Source organism: Schistocerca serialis, chromosome 11 (assembly GCF_023864345.2).
Source record: "Schistocerca serialis cubense isolate TAMUIC-IGC-003099 chromosome 11, iqSchSeri2.2, whole genome shotgun sequence".
NCBI classification, from domain to species: Eukaryota; Metazoa; Arthropoda; class Insecta; order Orthoptera; family Acrididae; genus Schistocerca; species Schistocerca serialis.
The window spans coordinates 48,720,545-48,738,028 of NC_064648.1; the positions used below are offsets into that span (position 1 = coordinate 48,720,545).

Below are 17,484 nucleotides of genomic sequence, written 5' to 3' on the forward strand. Positions count from 1 at the left end.
TGCATCAATTCAGTCTCAGGACTGAAGATCACAACAAGAAACGCATCCTCCCAAAGGCATGATGAATGTATCAGGATTCATCAGACCATGCAGTGCTCTTCCAATGGGCCAACATCCAACACCAACAGATACATGCCTATTTCAGTTGTAATTGTCGATGTCACGACATTAACACTGGCACATTCATGGGTCATCAGCTGCGCAGACTCATCATTAGGAGTGTTTGGAGCATTGTGCATGCAGACACACTTGTACTCTGCCTAGCATTAATGCCTGATGTTAGTTATGCCACAGTTTACTGCCTGTCTTGTTTTACCAGTCTGCCTAGCCTATGATGTGTACCACCTGTCATGAGCAGTACTTGCCCAACCCCCATAATGTCTGGACATCATTTCACCTGTGTTTTGCCATGTGTTGAAGACAACTGCCACAGCACTCCTCAAACACCCAACAAGCTGTGCAGCTTCCAAAATGCTCATCCCAAGCCTTCAGGCCATCAAAATCTGCTCTCAGTCAAACTCAGATAGATTGTGTGCATTCCCTATTTTACACCCAGACCGCATGCTCTCTCATACTTCATGCAACGTGTGTGTGTGAGACGAGAAGACAATGTGCTATTGCCTGGATAAGTTTATATTGATAGCAGATCAGTGGTCATAATGTTTTGGCTGATGTTATGGATATAGTATTATGACTTCCAAATGGATGCTAGGCCATGCCAAGGGAACCATTCAGCAACATTCAAGGCAATTTTCAAATGCATCAAATTACTACAAGAGTGTACCAGGAAATAATGCCTCCTAAACTTTGATTCTGTTCTTCATATCAGTTGTCATGCACATTACTCTGTTGGTGTTACGACTTTGCTGACACAATATGCAGCACCCTCCTGCTGAAGAGTTCTGAACTGCAGTGTGTAACGTTTGTGTGTTAGTTAACTGTGTCAGCATGTCAGAAAACCCTCAGAAAACAGAACACAAATTCAAATAGTTCATCCACATGTGGAGTACCCTCTCCTTCAGCATGGCAATGATAGACCATATGCAACTTTTTTTTTGCACCTGCAACAGTCTGACACCTTTGATTCATTGTTATTGTTCATACTTCATAGTGTTCCAGTTTGATCAAGTTAATTTTCAACTATTTGCAAAACCTAAAGAACACCTTCAAGAACTTCACTTTGCTGGCTGGTGTGGCCAAGCGGTTCTAGGCACTTCAGTCTGGAACTGTGCAGCTGCTACGGTCCCAGGTTCGAATCCTGCCTCGGGCATGGATGTGTCTGATGTCCTTAGGTTAGTTAGGTTTAAGTAGCTTTAAGTTCTAGGGGACTGATGACCTCAGATGTTAAGTCACATAGTGCTCAGAGCCATTTTTTTGAACTTCACTTTGATAGTGGTGAATTGATGTGAGCAGAGATGAGGCTGTGGGTCTGCCAACAAAGTCAAACATTCTACAGTGATGACACCAACAACCTGGTGTCTCATTGGGAGAAAGGTGTTCAGTGACATGGTGACTATGTTTGAAATAAATATTTAAACACTACGAATAAAGATGTAAAATGTTAATAAAGTTTGTATTAATTAAAATGCTTCAATAATTTTAAAATAAAAATTGTGCACCATTACTTTCCAGCATGTGCTCATGCCCAAAATATACAGCATTTAAAAACTAAGCTTTATTAATTTGACCAAGAAGGTGGCTTTCAACTAACATAATGTCTACATGCTTCTGTTAAGGTCATAGGGAAGTTCAGTCCCACTAACACACCGCACAACATAAAAGAAGACTTCTCGTAGTTAAAAGTTACATTCTGGACACAATTTGGATTTTTTGGTAGACATTAGGCTGTGCTACTGGTCAATTTGTTACTACATCCTTTACTTGGCTTTCACATAGCAAGGCTTTGTCAGCTCACAGCCACACTGCCACCTTTCAACCTAGACTAGACCTTGAGCTCCACTATGGATCAGTCTCTCAGCACAATCAATATTTCTAGGGGGGAGGAGGTCTAGAAACACATTTTAAACTTGTAGCCTTTGAATAGTTCTCAGGTTCAGGTCCAAGGTCAATGACACTTCAAATTGCTTTTCATTTACATGATGCGTGTTGTGCATACATATCATTCTGTATGCCAAACCATCATTGTGTCAGGGGTGAAAGCCAAGGCTTTAACTATGTTGGGTCTAACCACTCTTTTACTGTATTTAATAAAATTTAGTATATTTACTTTCCTATCGTTTCCTCACAGTGATGGTTTAGGATTACTGTTGTGATACTCCTCGACAAATGAATTGCAAGCTGATCACATAGTTCCTATGAACTATAATGAAGCACTCACATATATTCAAATGCAAATGCTGCATTAATGCTATCACAGTACTTCTGCAGTTACACCCAAGATGGGTGTTGAAGCAGACTTGTTCAGCACAGACGGTACACAAGTAGTTCGCGCGATTGTGTCAGGACCCTCAATTCTGGTAGGCAGAATAAAATTACTAGTGGCACCAAGTGAATTTGTTTTCTTGCTGATATCTGAATACCCTACAAATAGGTGCACTGCATCAGATTTCAAGTGACGTGTGTATGTAAGATTATTTACACCTGTAACTGTAACATTCTGGCAGTTTCACAAAAAATGTGTGACAATGTGCAGCAAACACAGAAAGTGGTTATGAACAAACCTGTCAATATTTCATGTGTAATACCATTGCTTCCTGAAAACTTCACTGCCAACATATAAATTCATTCTGCAGATACGGGCTGTATAACAATTTCTGTTTTCATGTGGTATTTGTCTGAAATTTAAATTTACTATTGGGTCATTTCATGCCAAGTGCCCTAAATTTAGGCAAGTTCCCCAATTGGCCATCTCCAATTTTATGAAATTTTTACAGGATGTACATATAGACCTTACATGAAGCACTGCCAAATTACAGCTTCATAAATAGTATGGTGGGGCCACCAGCCACCTTTTCGTAAAGGCTCCTTTTTTTTCATTGCGGCTGAAATGAATAAATGATCAACTTTGTTTAACCACTGTTCAGGATCTAAGAGACCTGTTGTACTCAAACTTTGTGATCCTGTTCAACTTTTTGGGTACAATAGCTTCATTTTAGTACAAAAGGTCAAACTATGGTAAATTCATCATAGTGTGCTATCAAAGTGTTCCATAAATCTTGTTGTATCAAATAAACTCATATTTATATTACATTAAAAAAATACATGTACCAGTCGTACTCTTTATGGTTCCGAAGCCAAATATTTCAGTTCTTAATTCATTTGTTGAAATTTGTTACTAATAGAAATTACAGTTGATTCTAACAAGCTATAATGTCAGCCCATTCTTGTTGCTGATGGAGTTGGAATGACAGAAATAATGTGTTGCGTTGGAATCCAACAAGCATCCTGCCTAGCTGGCCAATAGAATGAATGTGCAGGTCCATTGGGGTGCATGAAAATGACAAACATTTTCCTTCTTCTGAAACTTTGGACACATTACCAATCCACCATTTTCCATCATATATACAGGCAATGTATTGGTCCAGCTGTAAGGCTTTAGTATTTCTGAATGAAACACTTTGGTAAACATTTGCCACAAAAAAGTATGTATCATTGAATACTCTTCTAATACAAACTTGCTTTTCATTTAATGGCACAAAATGGCGATTGTCTCTTGTTCCTGATACTGTGCAGCCATTTTTTAACCTTGCTTCCTGCTCAGTTTTTAATGTTTCAATTTGTAATTTTGAAACATTTGGTAAACATTTGCCACAAAAAAGTATGTATCATTGAATACTCTTCTAATACAAACTTGCTTTTCATTTAATGGCACAAAATGGCGATTGTCTCTTGTTCCTGATACTGTGCAGCCATTTTTTAACCTTGCTTCCTGCTCAGTTTTTAATGTTTCAATTTGTAATTTTGAAACAAAAATGAATTGGATTCCTCTGATATTCTTTGTACAGTATTTAAACAAGTCAGTTGGTGTCAAAATCTGGTCCTCAGTTGGTCTCTGAAGGCTTGCTCTTGCTGCCACGCACTTTACAGTTCCTCCATTCTATCAAATGGAGATTTTCCGTGGCTTGTAGCAGGAAAGTTCCATTCAGCTGAGATTCCAAAGTCATTCTGATGGCGGCAGAGATTCAGAAAATTTTAGAAGTTTTTGTACTGCACTGCTGATCCATCACTGAAGTAGTAAATGCGTGTCATTTTTCCAAGGAGACACTTTAGATCTTCTATTAATTTCACTATAAAAGCATTTACAGCAATTGCATTCTGTTTCAGGCTGTCGCTTACGATACAGTAGCTGATGCTACCGATGTCCAAGTTATTTCTGAAGTACACAACAAATGGGTGTAAAGTTGCTTGGCTGTTATTCCAGTGAAAACTTTGAACTGCATCCTGGACAATGAAGGAATAATTTTCAGCAAAGTCCATTAATGTGATCATTTCAGTTGGCTCAGTTTTCTTTTATGCATTTTAGGTGCTTGCTCTGGTGCTTTGCAACATAATGAGTGGAAAGTTTCTCAATTTTTGAAATCAGATCTTCAATAAAATCCTTAGTGGTCATCTGCTTTGTTTCTAATGTATCTATCAGTGTGCACCCACTGTTTGAACTCAATGGTATCATCTGGATCACTGTCTTCAAAGCTACTTTCTAAAAACTGTTCAAGTAGTTCTTCTCCCGGACAGATTTCACGGGGAAGAAGCATGCAGTCTAGATTACAAATCACACACTGTTTTAGCAGTCAGACTCTTATAATCTTATTTAATTGGAGTGCTTGCAAGCATCAGTTTCACAGTTTGGTGTAAAGTGCAACCAGAAACTGAGTGGGTTCCTGCAGCATCCACAGCGATGCACGATTTTAGCCTCAATTCACAGAATTTGCGAAATCCAATTTCAGGCCTATGCTGAAGTTGATATGCAACAAATATTTCTTACAAATTATTCAGAAGAAGGTATTTTTGCATCAAAACTATCTTTCCTTCTATTCTAATTGATACGTAGTCTTTTTACCTGGAAAAATTCGACTAAATTCTTAATTCTGAAAAAATGTTACCACTCTCTCTTTTATGGCATCTGAAATCATATTGCCTCACTTGTTCTTTGGCAGAGTTAGTACACTATTTTCTGCCTGTAACTTCCTAGCTGCTTTTAACATTCTCTCTGAAACACTGAATTCTTGCATTGTCTGTTTTATAGTCCAGCTTTGTGGTACTAGTGTCAGTATGTGCAACTTTTCAGGCTGCCTTGACAATTGCAACTTCTCTTTCAATTCCTTAATCAGATGCTTATAATCTTCACAATCAGGACATGTCTTCCTTGTACTATGTGTTTGAAGATCTTTTGGGGCTAATCCTCCAGCAGCAGCAATGTTATTCGCAATTGCCTGTTGAGCTTCGCTTATTTTTCGTTTTGCATAACCTTTCACATCCCTTTTGGATATTCTCTGATATTTTAGAGGGGAGACACAAAAAACAGTTAGAATTGAATTGACTGATACTTCTGGATATGCTCCATCTTCTGACTGGTTTGAAGTTCACTGTGATTTTTCTGCTTTCTTTGCTAAAAATTGTTTCTGCAAGTTGGACAGATCTTCCGACCAGGTTTGACATTGCTCTTACTCACAGCTTGCAATTGTTTTGCCATTCCCACATTGACAATCCGTAAACCCTTTTTAACAGAATGGTTCTTTGCACCAAAACGATTACAACAATATCTCTATAGAAAGTCATGAATTCCTATTACTCTACTGAAAATTCTTTGACTGGAATGAAGCCTTGTTGATGTGTGTATGTTTTCAGCTGACATGCAGAATTATATGTAGGACCAATTACACACAGTACTGAAACCTCATTGGTATCCATTACACTACAATTAAATTTATGCTTCCAATTGCTGTTTGTTTCAATATTAGATAAAGTAGAATTGGTGTATATTTCCAACTGAAAAATATTAAACAATCATAGCAGGGTGTATACACAGACATGGAAAAAAAATTCCCGGATTTCCTGGTTAAAAATACACTTCCTCCCAGGAGTGCGAATATACTTTTTCCCTATTAACTGACAATATATATTCTCTCGGAACTGTATATCATCAGTCTTTTGAATGGTTACATACGGTCGTAGAATTTCCCGGCGCTTTAGAAAATGAAACACAGGGAAAACAACACGTTTTGGAAAGATCTTTGATGACCAGCAACATGTACACTGCATATTTTCATATTACGAAAGTATAAATTCGAATTCCACCAAACACCGCATGTTACTTTCCGAAGCATTGAAATCAAGATTGCAATGCGGTTTTGTAAGTCAGTCATAGCTCATGTCGCCTGATCTCGCCAGCCGATGATAGCGGGCATTCAGAACTGAGGATACGTGATGTAGTCAGCCAATAGTGACATCACTGTTAAGAAGCGCGAACGCACAAATTACAATGTAATATATATTACACAAATGTGCCAGCAAAATTTTTAATAATGACGTAAATGTCTTGTCTTCTGGGCTTGAAATTCATCTAAATGGCTCATCATCAAAGAGTTGATTTTTAAATGAGACTCAAATGCTCTGTGATTTAAGAAATTCATCGTACATTCTCGCACATAGTTCAACTTACGTAGAAGGATATTTACTTTGAAAGTAACACTTTTCAAACCACCATTCAGAATATTTTCACGTGAGCTATTAGAAATAGGTTCATTTGTGCAGTTGCCAGAGAGTGCCAGATGACAGGTGCCATTGGCCTTGCGCAGCTACGATGTCATAGGGAGCCCGTATGTTCGAAAGTGTAATACATTGAAACATCTTACATTATGTCATAAAACAAACAAGACATCAGAGGATGTTGTAAGAGCATCGGAATTTCGTGACCCATACTAAAATGTGCACATTTAAAGTGCACATTCGTATGTCCAGATTCCCAGTGAAGTGGGCCATGACCTGATATTAAGCTTTTCAATGTAGTTTTTGGAATGTAAATTTTCTTATAATACCATGTTATCTCATGTTTGGTTCTTTATTATGGCATAATGCCATATGTGTTACAAGTTGAAAACGTGCACCTGAAATGATGTAGCAAACAATTTGCGGAATTAAACACTTCATTTCAAATATATTGTCTGCCTCAGCAGAAAAGATTAATAAAAGAAAATTTCTTTAGCAAATCTACAAAAATAGCTTCATTGTTCAGCAAGGCAATAAATGCTTTACTGTCAGAAAGGTGGAAATAAAATAAAATCTGCAACTAACAACACGTTTTAGCCTTCCGTAATTATGTGTATGTATTTTAATTCACTTGATAGCCTCCCACCACAGCAATCTGTTTTGTTTTCATTTGATGTAAGAGCAGTAAACAAAGAGGAAACAGCAAAATCACTAAATCTATACACGGATCACATGGAGACTACCCACATGCCCACTATAACTCAGACTGCTCTGTGCATCAGCCCCAAATTTACGATATTTCCGAACTGGGCCAATACCCCGCCATTCCCTCAAGCGTTTGAGATAGGACGTCAAAAACTAGAAAAAAAAACGAATTTTCAAAAATATATTTGTTTTGTAGTGCGCATCTTTCTGAAGAGTCTAATGCATAAAACATATGTGTTCGAGGAAATGTATGACATGTTATTTGGTCGTAAGTGTGCCAAAGTGCAGTGCCACACTTCTTCACACAGCATTCTCCTATCGCACTTCACTGTATTTCGCTCTGCGGAATTGAAACGTGTATATTTTGCAGTGGATGCCATAAAACCATATTCAGGACAGTGGAAATTAAAATGTCCTCTGGTGCCTATCATGCTTACAGTCGGTCAATTTGACATCCTGTCCCTCTTCTTTTTTTTAAAAAAAAAATGAACTTCAGAAAAGTTACACACTTTATTCCCTAGCAGCTAACAACTTGCTGCTTTGTGTGACATAAAATTAAATATAGAATACATAAAACTAGTAAAGACTTGAGACAAGCACGACAATTCACATTTCTTCAATCCTTAGCTCCTAGAATTTTTTTCTCTCTAATCTTGCTACAGCTTTACATGGCATGCTTTCCTTTCTGCGAAAGAATCTGTTACCTCATCAAATTTCGTCAAATGTTTTGCTACATGAAAAATCGAAATGTCGTTGTCTAATACTGAAAAAGCTGTTAATACAAATAGGACCCAAGACTGGTGTGGTTTCTCGATCTGATTACGTCTATTTTGTCACACTCTGCTAGATAAAACAAAATAGGCCTTTCTAATGCTGCAACAATTGTAACACACACCAAATAAACGAGACTGTTTTGGCACAAACGGTAATTTTTTAACGACAGACTACAACTCACAAGCGATCTGGCCAAAAACTTTGTAATATGTAATCGTCGTCTGCAGTGGCTGAGCAGTTCTAGGCACTTTAGTCTGGAACCCCGCTACCACTGCGGCCGCAGGTTCGAATCCTGCCTCGGGCATGGACGTGTGTGATGTTCTTAGGTTAGTTAGGTTTAAGTAGTTATAAGTTCTAGGGGACTGATGACCTCAGATGAAGACCCATTGTGCTCAGAGTCATTTTTATATGTAATATTTTTACCTGTTATTTGTTTATTTCCACTCTGGTAGTTTGAATCTATAGATTTCACTAGTAATTATAACAAAGCTCATCATTTGCAAACCCAATCAACCACACAATCAGACAATGGTTGGCATACATTCGTTCAGCCTTACTCCGCCCAGCTTGTATAGCCCCTTTTGTCTGTAGGAAAGTTTGTTTCTACATGCACTATGCGTGCATTCACAGATCAACTTACGATTCATTCAGAAATCAACTTAGTATGTGTTCAAAAATGTTCAAAAATGTTCAAAAACCGACAGGGATGCGTTTCAAAGTCATATGAATACTCGATAGACTAATGTGCGCTGGATGCTAGGTGCTTTGTGAAACAAGGATTTCTGCCTGAAGAATATGAATTTGCCACCCCCCCCCCCCCCCACCCCCAGATCTCCAGATCTGGGCCTGCTGCGCACGCACGTATCAGGAGAAGCTACTACTCAACAGGGCATACGCATGATCCCGCTCATAACTGCTAAAATGAATCTAATGTAAACAGTTGTGATGTCACGCTCATCGGAGGCAATTTGTTGTTACGAAGCCTTGCATAGTCTTCCTAAAGCCTTTGACACATTTTGCTGTTGGCAGACACTTGTATGAGCACTGCGGTTCCTTGTTGTATAGGGCACATTTCCTTTGCAGTTTAAGTTTTATTTTCGTTTTTTCTCTCCTTCATGTATCATTGCTGCGGTATTACTCTGCAGTAGCGGGATACAGTAATATCCTTTGTTAGAGTATCGATTCTTACCAGTCAAAATTACAAAAATGTAACTGAAAACAAAAACAATGACAAATTCCCGGAATTCTAAAAAATTCCTGAGTTTTTCCCGGATCTCCCGGGTCGTATACACCCTGCATAGGTAATGGAAACTTCCTTGAGAATACATCAGAAAAAATTAAATAACCTAGTAAACCCACTACCTTGAAATAATTTTTACTAACAGAGAAACAATGTTTATCCAGTAATGACCACACACTTTACATAATTTAAAAACTGGTCTGTCTCTAAAATAAAAACTTTTTCTGATCAGACAAAGTGAGCTCAGATAACTCAGTTATTGTCTGAGCAATCTAGATGCCACTTGCAGGGCATTACGACATGCTGACACGCTGCAGATAACTAAAGTACCAGCTTCAGAAAGTTAATCCTTTCAGTAGATACAAGGCAATGAAGTACAGTCAAAATTTTATACAAGATTTATGAGCCACTTTGACAGCACACTATGATAAATTTACTATAGTCACAATGTCAAAAATTGAGCCTTTACGAAAAGGTGGCTAGTGGCCCCACGATACTACTTATAAAGCTGTAATTTGGCAGTGCTGTATGTAAGGTCTATATGTACAACCTGTAAAAATTTAATGGAAATTGGAGATGATCTAGTGGGGACCCTTACGCCACTTGACATGGAATGACCCTGCTGACCGTTATCCTTACACTTTGTTCACATATTCAAGGTCAACACCTAATGTTAATATTACTACAAAATTTACGTCTCAGATTAGTGACATGTAAATGTCACTTCAACATCAATAAATTACATTTCTTATTCCATACTATAATACACTGCAATAATGCAATAACTGCAGCCATACCATTTATAAATTTAATGGCACTGCTAAGATTCACTATGGTCATAGTTATTCTTAAGTTGCACATTAAGGCTGTCATTTAAAAGAAGCATATCAGGGCAGAATATACCCACTTTATGGCAACCACGTTATCAGTATAATTGAATTGTGCATTAAAAAAGTTTTCCATGTTTACTTAACATTAAATTGAAACTCTTGCTGAATTCTATGTGAGGTTTAATAACAGGCTTAGTTCAATGCACTGTGCAAATTGTCATATTTAAGAGTGAAAGTTCATCAGTTGTTTAGTAAACAGAATTACTTGTGTTTCCAGCAGCATGACATCAATTTTATGTACTCACGCACCATACTGCACACAAAAATTAACGAAACACTGTTACGAAATACAAGTAAGCCACTTACCATGAAGCGTAACTCTGTTTTTACTTCGTCCGTTTCCTCTTTTTTTTATCCACGTAGATGGCTCCTGGTCCATTGCTTTAGTTCTGCAATCTGAAAAAAAAAAGCAATCATATAAGAACAGTGATACTCAGTTTCTGTTGTTACCATGAAGTACAGCTCAAAGGCAGTATTTTCACTCGTCTAATGGGTGCAGTAAATGGGTGATTACACAGGAAACAGATTCAGAAAGGATGAGGAAAAGTAGGTTCAGTGATATAAACTCATTTACATTTCTCAGGTCATGGAGAGTGAGAACACTGAAAGTAACATGCACTGGAAACAGAGTATTTATAGTTGGTACTGCTCTTTTTCTAACACTGGCTCATGGATACTTTTCTATTGAGACAATTATAGAAGATGTGTATTTTTTGTGCATGCACGAACTTCAGCATTACAAACAATCAGAGCGGTCAAGACATTGCAGCAAAATTACTGATAATCCATTCTACACTTTGTTCGTTGTGTTAATTTCAGTCTGATAGGGACATCATGAGAATCTGTACATACGGATTGTTTGTTTATCAGTGAATATGCATTTTCAACATAGGTATTACCTTGAAACTTCCTTCACCTGTATTCCTCACGGATATATACACAGTTTATAGAAGGCATCATCAGTTTGGAATCTTGGGTCGACAGAAGCGTCGGATCCCACGCGTCGGCTATGACCCGTGACGTCATGACGGTGCGGAGTTTGGTTTGTGAGTTTGGCGTGTTTGTAGATGACGTCGTCTTATGGTTTGTTGTGGTTTCTGGTGGTATGTTCAGGATTTTCGTTTGTGTGGTGTAATGGGCTCAGTTTGCTTTTGCTAATTATCCAGAATTGTTCGAGTGTCGGCTGTGTTTGTAGTGGAATTCGTTTCAGTGAGTTAATGATTTTGTGTGAAGGTTAATTTAGTGTTGTTCGCTGTACATCGTGTGGTAATTTTAGAAAAATTAATCGATTGTTGTTTTTGTTCAGGAATGGATATGACTGATAAAATTAACAGTGGGCAGGTCAAGGGAAATGGTCGATCCCAATGTGTGGCTATGTATGTTGGTATTGGTATCGGGAGATGTTTTTGAGCTATATAGACCAAGGGAAGTGTTGGATCCTAATTTATGGGATCAGGAGCTGCTCTTGAGCTATATACGTCAAGGGAAGTGTCCGATTCCAGATGATATTGTGTTTAGTGGTATTTGGGGAGTTTTGTGAAGTCTGTTTTTTCGTCGTTTTGTGTGGTTTTGTATGGGGGTGGGTGTCTAAATTTGTTTATATTTAGTTTGCCCCCACCCAAAAACACCCCATTTTCCGCCCTTGTCCTGTTAGTGTCATTAGGCTTTTTGTGGAAAGTGTGTGTGTTTGTTTTTCGATGTATTTTCGTCCTTATAACGTGTACGTACCGACGTTATGTGCGCCATATTGAAATCGTGGTTTATGGTAGTTTCCGCCATATTTGTGACGTCATGGGTCAAAGCAGACGGGTGGGATCGGACGCTTCCGTATTTCCGGAATCTTTAACTGCTATTAAAGAAAATCATTTACATGTACCATAGATTGCTCACTGCAGTGCGAAAGTTCTCATTCTTGATTAACATTAAGTTTAAACAGTGGTTCGTTTTTTTCTTACAAAACTGATTTACTAAAACGACTTCCTACTAACTAACTATGATGAAAGATCTATTAAGTTCTGATGACATGTAACGCTTTATGTTAGACAAATTACAGTTAATTTGTACCTCGTATTTCGCCAGTCCTTAAATTACAGTATTCTTATACAGAACTCCATTAAAACCCACACACCACAACAAACTGGTATTTACACATGATTAGATGAATACTAACAACACGAGTAACCAAAGCACAGGGAAAACTAGCAAAATGCAACAGAATTACAGCATTTCCTATCATGCAAACATACTCAAAGCATGAAATGATGTAACTGTGGGCACTTGAAAACAAGCTTACGGTAGCTCTAAAATCTGAAGCCGCTATATGTCTACATCACAGCAAATTATCTTCACAATTATTATAGCTAAGTAAGTCAACATAACCATACTAACATAGCGAATAGAGGTGGGCCAAACAGTTTTTCTGGAGTAACCATTATCACAGTTCCAGTTATTCTTTGATAACCGTTATTTTTAACTGTTATTAATAACTTTCAAGTTATTTTTCGCTAGCGAATAGCAAATACTCCGAGGGGCTACAGTTAAATAATGACATAGTTGGAATCCTTCTGTTTAGTTATCAGTATAACTGCGAATAGTGTGAAATGCCAGGAATGTCGTATGAAACGTGTCATAACCTTAGCTTATTAACTCCGGGTACAATTTAGTTGATGTTAGAACGATTATTAGTGTTTCATATTATGTGTTTGTAGGTTATCGGTCGCTATTAGAAATATTATCTTCGTGCAGCTGCAACAGAAAGTACCCAGAACTTTGCCACAGCACTGTTTAAGTAAAATGTTAACAATGTGTGTTTTTAAGTATGAAGTAATATGTAAACTGAATACTGTAGGTTAAATTCGAAGCTTAACTTCTTGTGCTGCTCACTTAAGTGTACAGCCTTGTAATACAACAAAAAAAAAAAAAAATGTAATGTGACAGATTCGTTTACTCCTCTCATGTAAAAGATAGTCCTATTGGGGAATGTGTGAGTACGCTAATCCAAGTTTTATGTGAGATTAGCAAACTGCTCGATTTCTCCAGCTACAACAGGTTTATAACATATGAAGGCATGCAGATCGAAAAGGTTGACAGTGTTACATTTGTGGGACTACAGCTCGATAATAAATTCAGTTGCAAAGGGCATACCACATTTTTTCACTCTATTATTTCATAGGGGAGCATATTCTGTGGTAACTCATCAAACGTAGCAAAAGTTTTTCGCATCTAAAAGCGTCTAATAAAAATCATTTGTGGTATAAATTCAAGACCATCATGTTGGAACCTGTTCAAGGAACTTTGTATTCTAACCACTGCTTCCTAGTATAATTATTCCTTAATGAAATTTGTTACAAGTATTTCCAACCAATAGCTCAATACATAATCAGTACTAGAAATAGGAACAGCAATCTACATAAAGCCCTACAATCACTCGCCTTGGTCCAAAAGTGGTCCAATATTCAGGAACATGCATTTTCAATAAACTGTCAGCAACCATTAAAAACTCGGGTTCAGATAAAGCACGGTTTAAAGTGTGTTTGAAAGACTTTTTGATACAGAAGTGTCTGATTCCACCCGTCTCCTTTGACCTGGGACGTCATCAATATGCCGGAAATGGCTATTTTAAGTGTGTCTGTGACATCACTACATACACATGGCAACAAACATGAAGATACATATAAATAATACAGTAACATCTCCCACCAAAAATACAATCAAACCAACAGGACAACTGCGGGAAGTTGGGGTTTTTAGGGTGAGGACAAGCTAGAACAAAAACACCATGATCCCAAAACACAAAATGAAGAACAAAAAGAAAAAAAATACAGCATTCTGGTACACCAACAAAAATCTGCAGGAACTGGACACTTCCCTTGAACAATATAGGTCAACCATAGGTTAGAACACCAATACCCACAACTAAAAGTACGAAAATTGTAATCTGACATTTCCCTTGACCTACATAGGTCAACCTCAGATGACGATACCAAAACAACACCTACAACTATGAAAATGGGATTCGGTCATTGCTGGTTACCTATATAAGTCCACCACAACTACTGACACCAAAAAACCAACACAACTGCGAAAAATAAAACCACAATCCCAAAAATCCACAAATCAAACATCCCTACATAAATTAAATCACATTCAATACTCCATAAATACACAAAACATCACAAATTCCGGCACTGCACACTAAATCGGCTAGCCCCCACCCCAAAAAAAACCAACTCAAACACCGTGCCGTAATGACATTCACACACCACAACACCTTTACGTCAAAGCAGACGGGTGGAATCAAACGCTTCTGTTGAGCCCTCCTTCTACTCTGTAGATGAATATCGTAATAGAGACGGTTAGACCAGTTTACGTAAAAATTCTGCTATATTTCAGATTTGACAACAGTTGGTAGCAACAGTCAAGATGGGGGATTCTGTGTATGATAAATTTATTGAAAGTACGTAATTGTGTTTTATTCTGACAGTGTATCAACTCTGTAAATATTAGCAGTTACTGTAATATAATCACATATTTTGACAATTTCCCGTCAAATGATGAGGTTAATAATTATTATATTCAACTGTATTATGTTATACTTTGACATATTTGTCATTCGCGATGGCCAGCGGCATTTCCGAAGAAGTCACTCTGTCAGGAGCACTGACACACAGTTATTCCGTTACCAACTTCCAGGTTACCTGTAATGGTAGCGCGATATCTGCCAAATACGAGAAGCTCTAATAACTTTGGTATTTAGTTGTTACGAACATAACCTGAAAATTTATAACACTCGTACACCTTCACCAAGCACACTATAGGTAATGTGATCACAAATACACAATAAAATCTCGTCCTTATGTACCCATTAAAAATTAAAAAACAGAAACCTCAAACATAGCTTCCACAGCGTCATCACAAGGTATTCGCGAACTATTACACTCGTCAAACTCAACTGTTATTGTGTTAGATTGAAGTACCGCGCTAATTTACTTACGGAACAATTTTCTTCATTTACTCTAGCTTGCAGTTTATAAACGCTTAAAAATTACCTGGAGAATATCATACAAATTTCCGCTAAACCACGAGCTTGCAGCTGACTACAAACTGAAAGAATTTAGCTAAACCAAAGATATTGCAGCAAGACAAAGCACTCTGCCGTACAGGTGTCTAAAGCTAGCGAAATGAGGGATGCTCAACTACCGGACCTACCGATAGATGGCTCTAGCGCGTGCCACAGGCGTCTAAAGCTAGCGAAATGAGGGATGCTCAACTACCGGACCTACCGATAGATGGCTCTACCAGCTGATTACTGTCGACTGTATTGCCCACCATATTTGAATTTGCCAAGAAGTTTCTCTCGGCCTGTACGGTGTATAAGGAATTAAGGATTATCGAAATGGTGATTTCTTGTTCCGCTTTCAATTGTACGAAGCGATGGAGTAAGGAAAGTGACTTACCATTTCACAGGTAATTGGACTACCGATACAATACGACAACAATACAGACAGTGCGTTTGCTAATTCGATGTTTTTGAACAGGTTTCCTCTAATGCACCCAGAGCTGCTAAAGAAGTGGATTACTTCCGTGAAGCGGAAAGATTTTAAACCTACGTCTTGCAGTTTTCTTTGCGGAAACCTTTTCCGGCAAGATGATTACGTGGTGAGCCCTGGAACGTGGAAGAAACGTCTCAGACCCGAAGCAGTGCCATCAATTTTTGACTTTCCGACGCATTTGATGCCACCAAATAAACAGCCACGATGACATGTTAGGATTTTGAGTGACAACGATGCTTCTCCATTTGAGGTAGCTAATTAATTTCCTTGCTATGTGTGTGGTTTTGACTTTTGTGAATTTATTTCGTACGGACACAAATGGGCTACATAGGTCTAAGCAGTGTTGTAATACAGTTCCATATTTTTGTTTTTAGCGTTCTGTCCTGGAATCCGTGCTTGATTTGCCCTCTGCAGAAGCTACTGATTGCGTGGAGAATGTTGTCAATGAGAATTCTTCCGTGGAAAGCATGTCCAATTTATCCAATGCAGATGCTGCGAATTGTGTCGAAATCGTTAGTATAAGGATGTTTTCACACCCCCAAAGTTTTCTTCTAATATTTTTTCATCAAGCCTTGAGTTATTTCAATCATATATAACGAAATTATTTCTTTATTTCAGAGTGCAGTTGGTTCTCAAGTAATTGATTGTGGTATACAGTCGAAAGTAGAAATGGAAGACAAGGCGACCAAAACTTGCAATTTTTTCTCAGACATTGTGCACGAATTAAAACGTAAACTGAAGTGTGTCCGTGAAAAACTTCGAAGAAGAGAGAAGAAAGTGTTTTCCATGGATGACATCATAAGTTCATTGAAGGAGAAGGGGCATCTTCCTGAGAAGTTACATAACTTCCTCAATCATCAGAAAGGAACACTAGTGGAATTAGTGTGCAATTTAGTGGACAACTCTCTCTCGTCAAAGGGTAATAGATACACAACAAATGTGAAAATGTTTGCGATGACTGTGTACTTTTATTCACCAGCAGCATATGAATACCTGCAAAAATTAATGCCTCTGACCCACAAATCATTGATTTCCAAATGAGTGGCAAGTGTCGACTGTGAAACTGGCATCTTAAAAGATGTTTTTAAGTATGTTGATTCGAACCCAATCGTAAGGGACCAGTTCAGCGATTCATGTCTAATTGTAGACAGTGTGGCACTTAGGAAGCAAGTAGTTTGGGACCAAGGAACTAAGCAATACACAAGTTTTTTAGAGTTTGGTGGGGAAGTGCCTCAGTCAAAAGAAGTAATAGAGGCATCTGAGGCTCTGGTTTTCATGCTTGTCTCTATTAAAGGCAAATTTATATGCCCGATTGCATATTTCTTTATCAATGGTGTACAGGCAAATAATCAGGCCACACTGATGAAATCCGCTTTAGAGAGGCTGCATAGTTCTGGCATTAGGGTTTGGTGTGTTACATGTGATGGCTGCAAGGTAAATATAAGCACTTTACGTACACTTGGCTGTACTTTAAATTTATCCAAGGGTGATTTTAAGAGCTACAATGTTTATTGTATGTTGGACATGTCATATGATGAAGTTTGCCAGAAATTCTCTAGAAGAAATATCTGCTTTTGAGTCTCCAACTGGCATTATTAGATGGCATTTCATTGAGCAATTGAACAAGGTACAACAAGAAGAAGATATGACATTTGGC

At 38.0% G+C, this 17,484-nt stretch overlaps 1 protein-coding gene across 2 annotated transcripts in view; it reads right to left on the reverse strand.

Annotated features, from left to right (window-relative positions):
• The window catches only part of LOC126427194 (uncharacterized), a 110,004-nt gene extending 94,625 nt beyond the window's left edge, over window positions 1–15,379 (reverse strand). For both annotated transcript variants that reach the window (XM_050089421.1, XM_050089422.1), the window contains exons 1-2: window positions 15,324–15,379; window positions 10,582–10,671 (exon numbers count right to left, since the gene is read on the reverse strand). In XM_050089421.1, the coding sequence (XP_049945378.1) occupies window positions 10,582–10,584 (3 nt within the window). In that variant the 5' untranslated portion in view covers window positions 10,585–10,671; window positions 15,324–15,379. The remainder of the gene's footprint in view (window positions 1–10,581; window positions 10,672–15,323) is intronic.
• Between the last annotated feature and the right edge of the window lie 2,105 nt (window positions 15,380–17,484).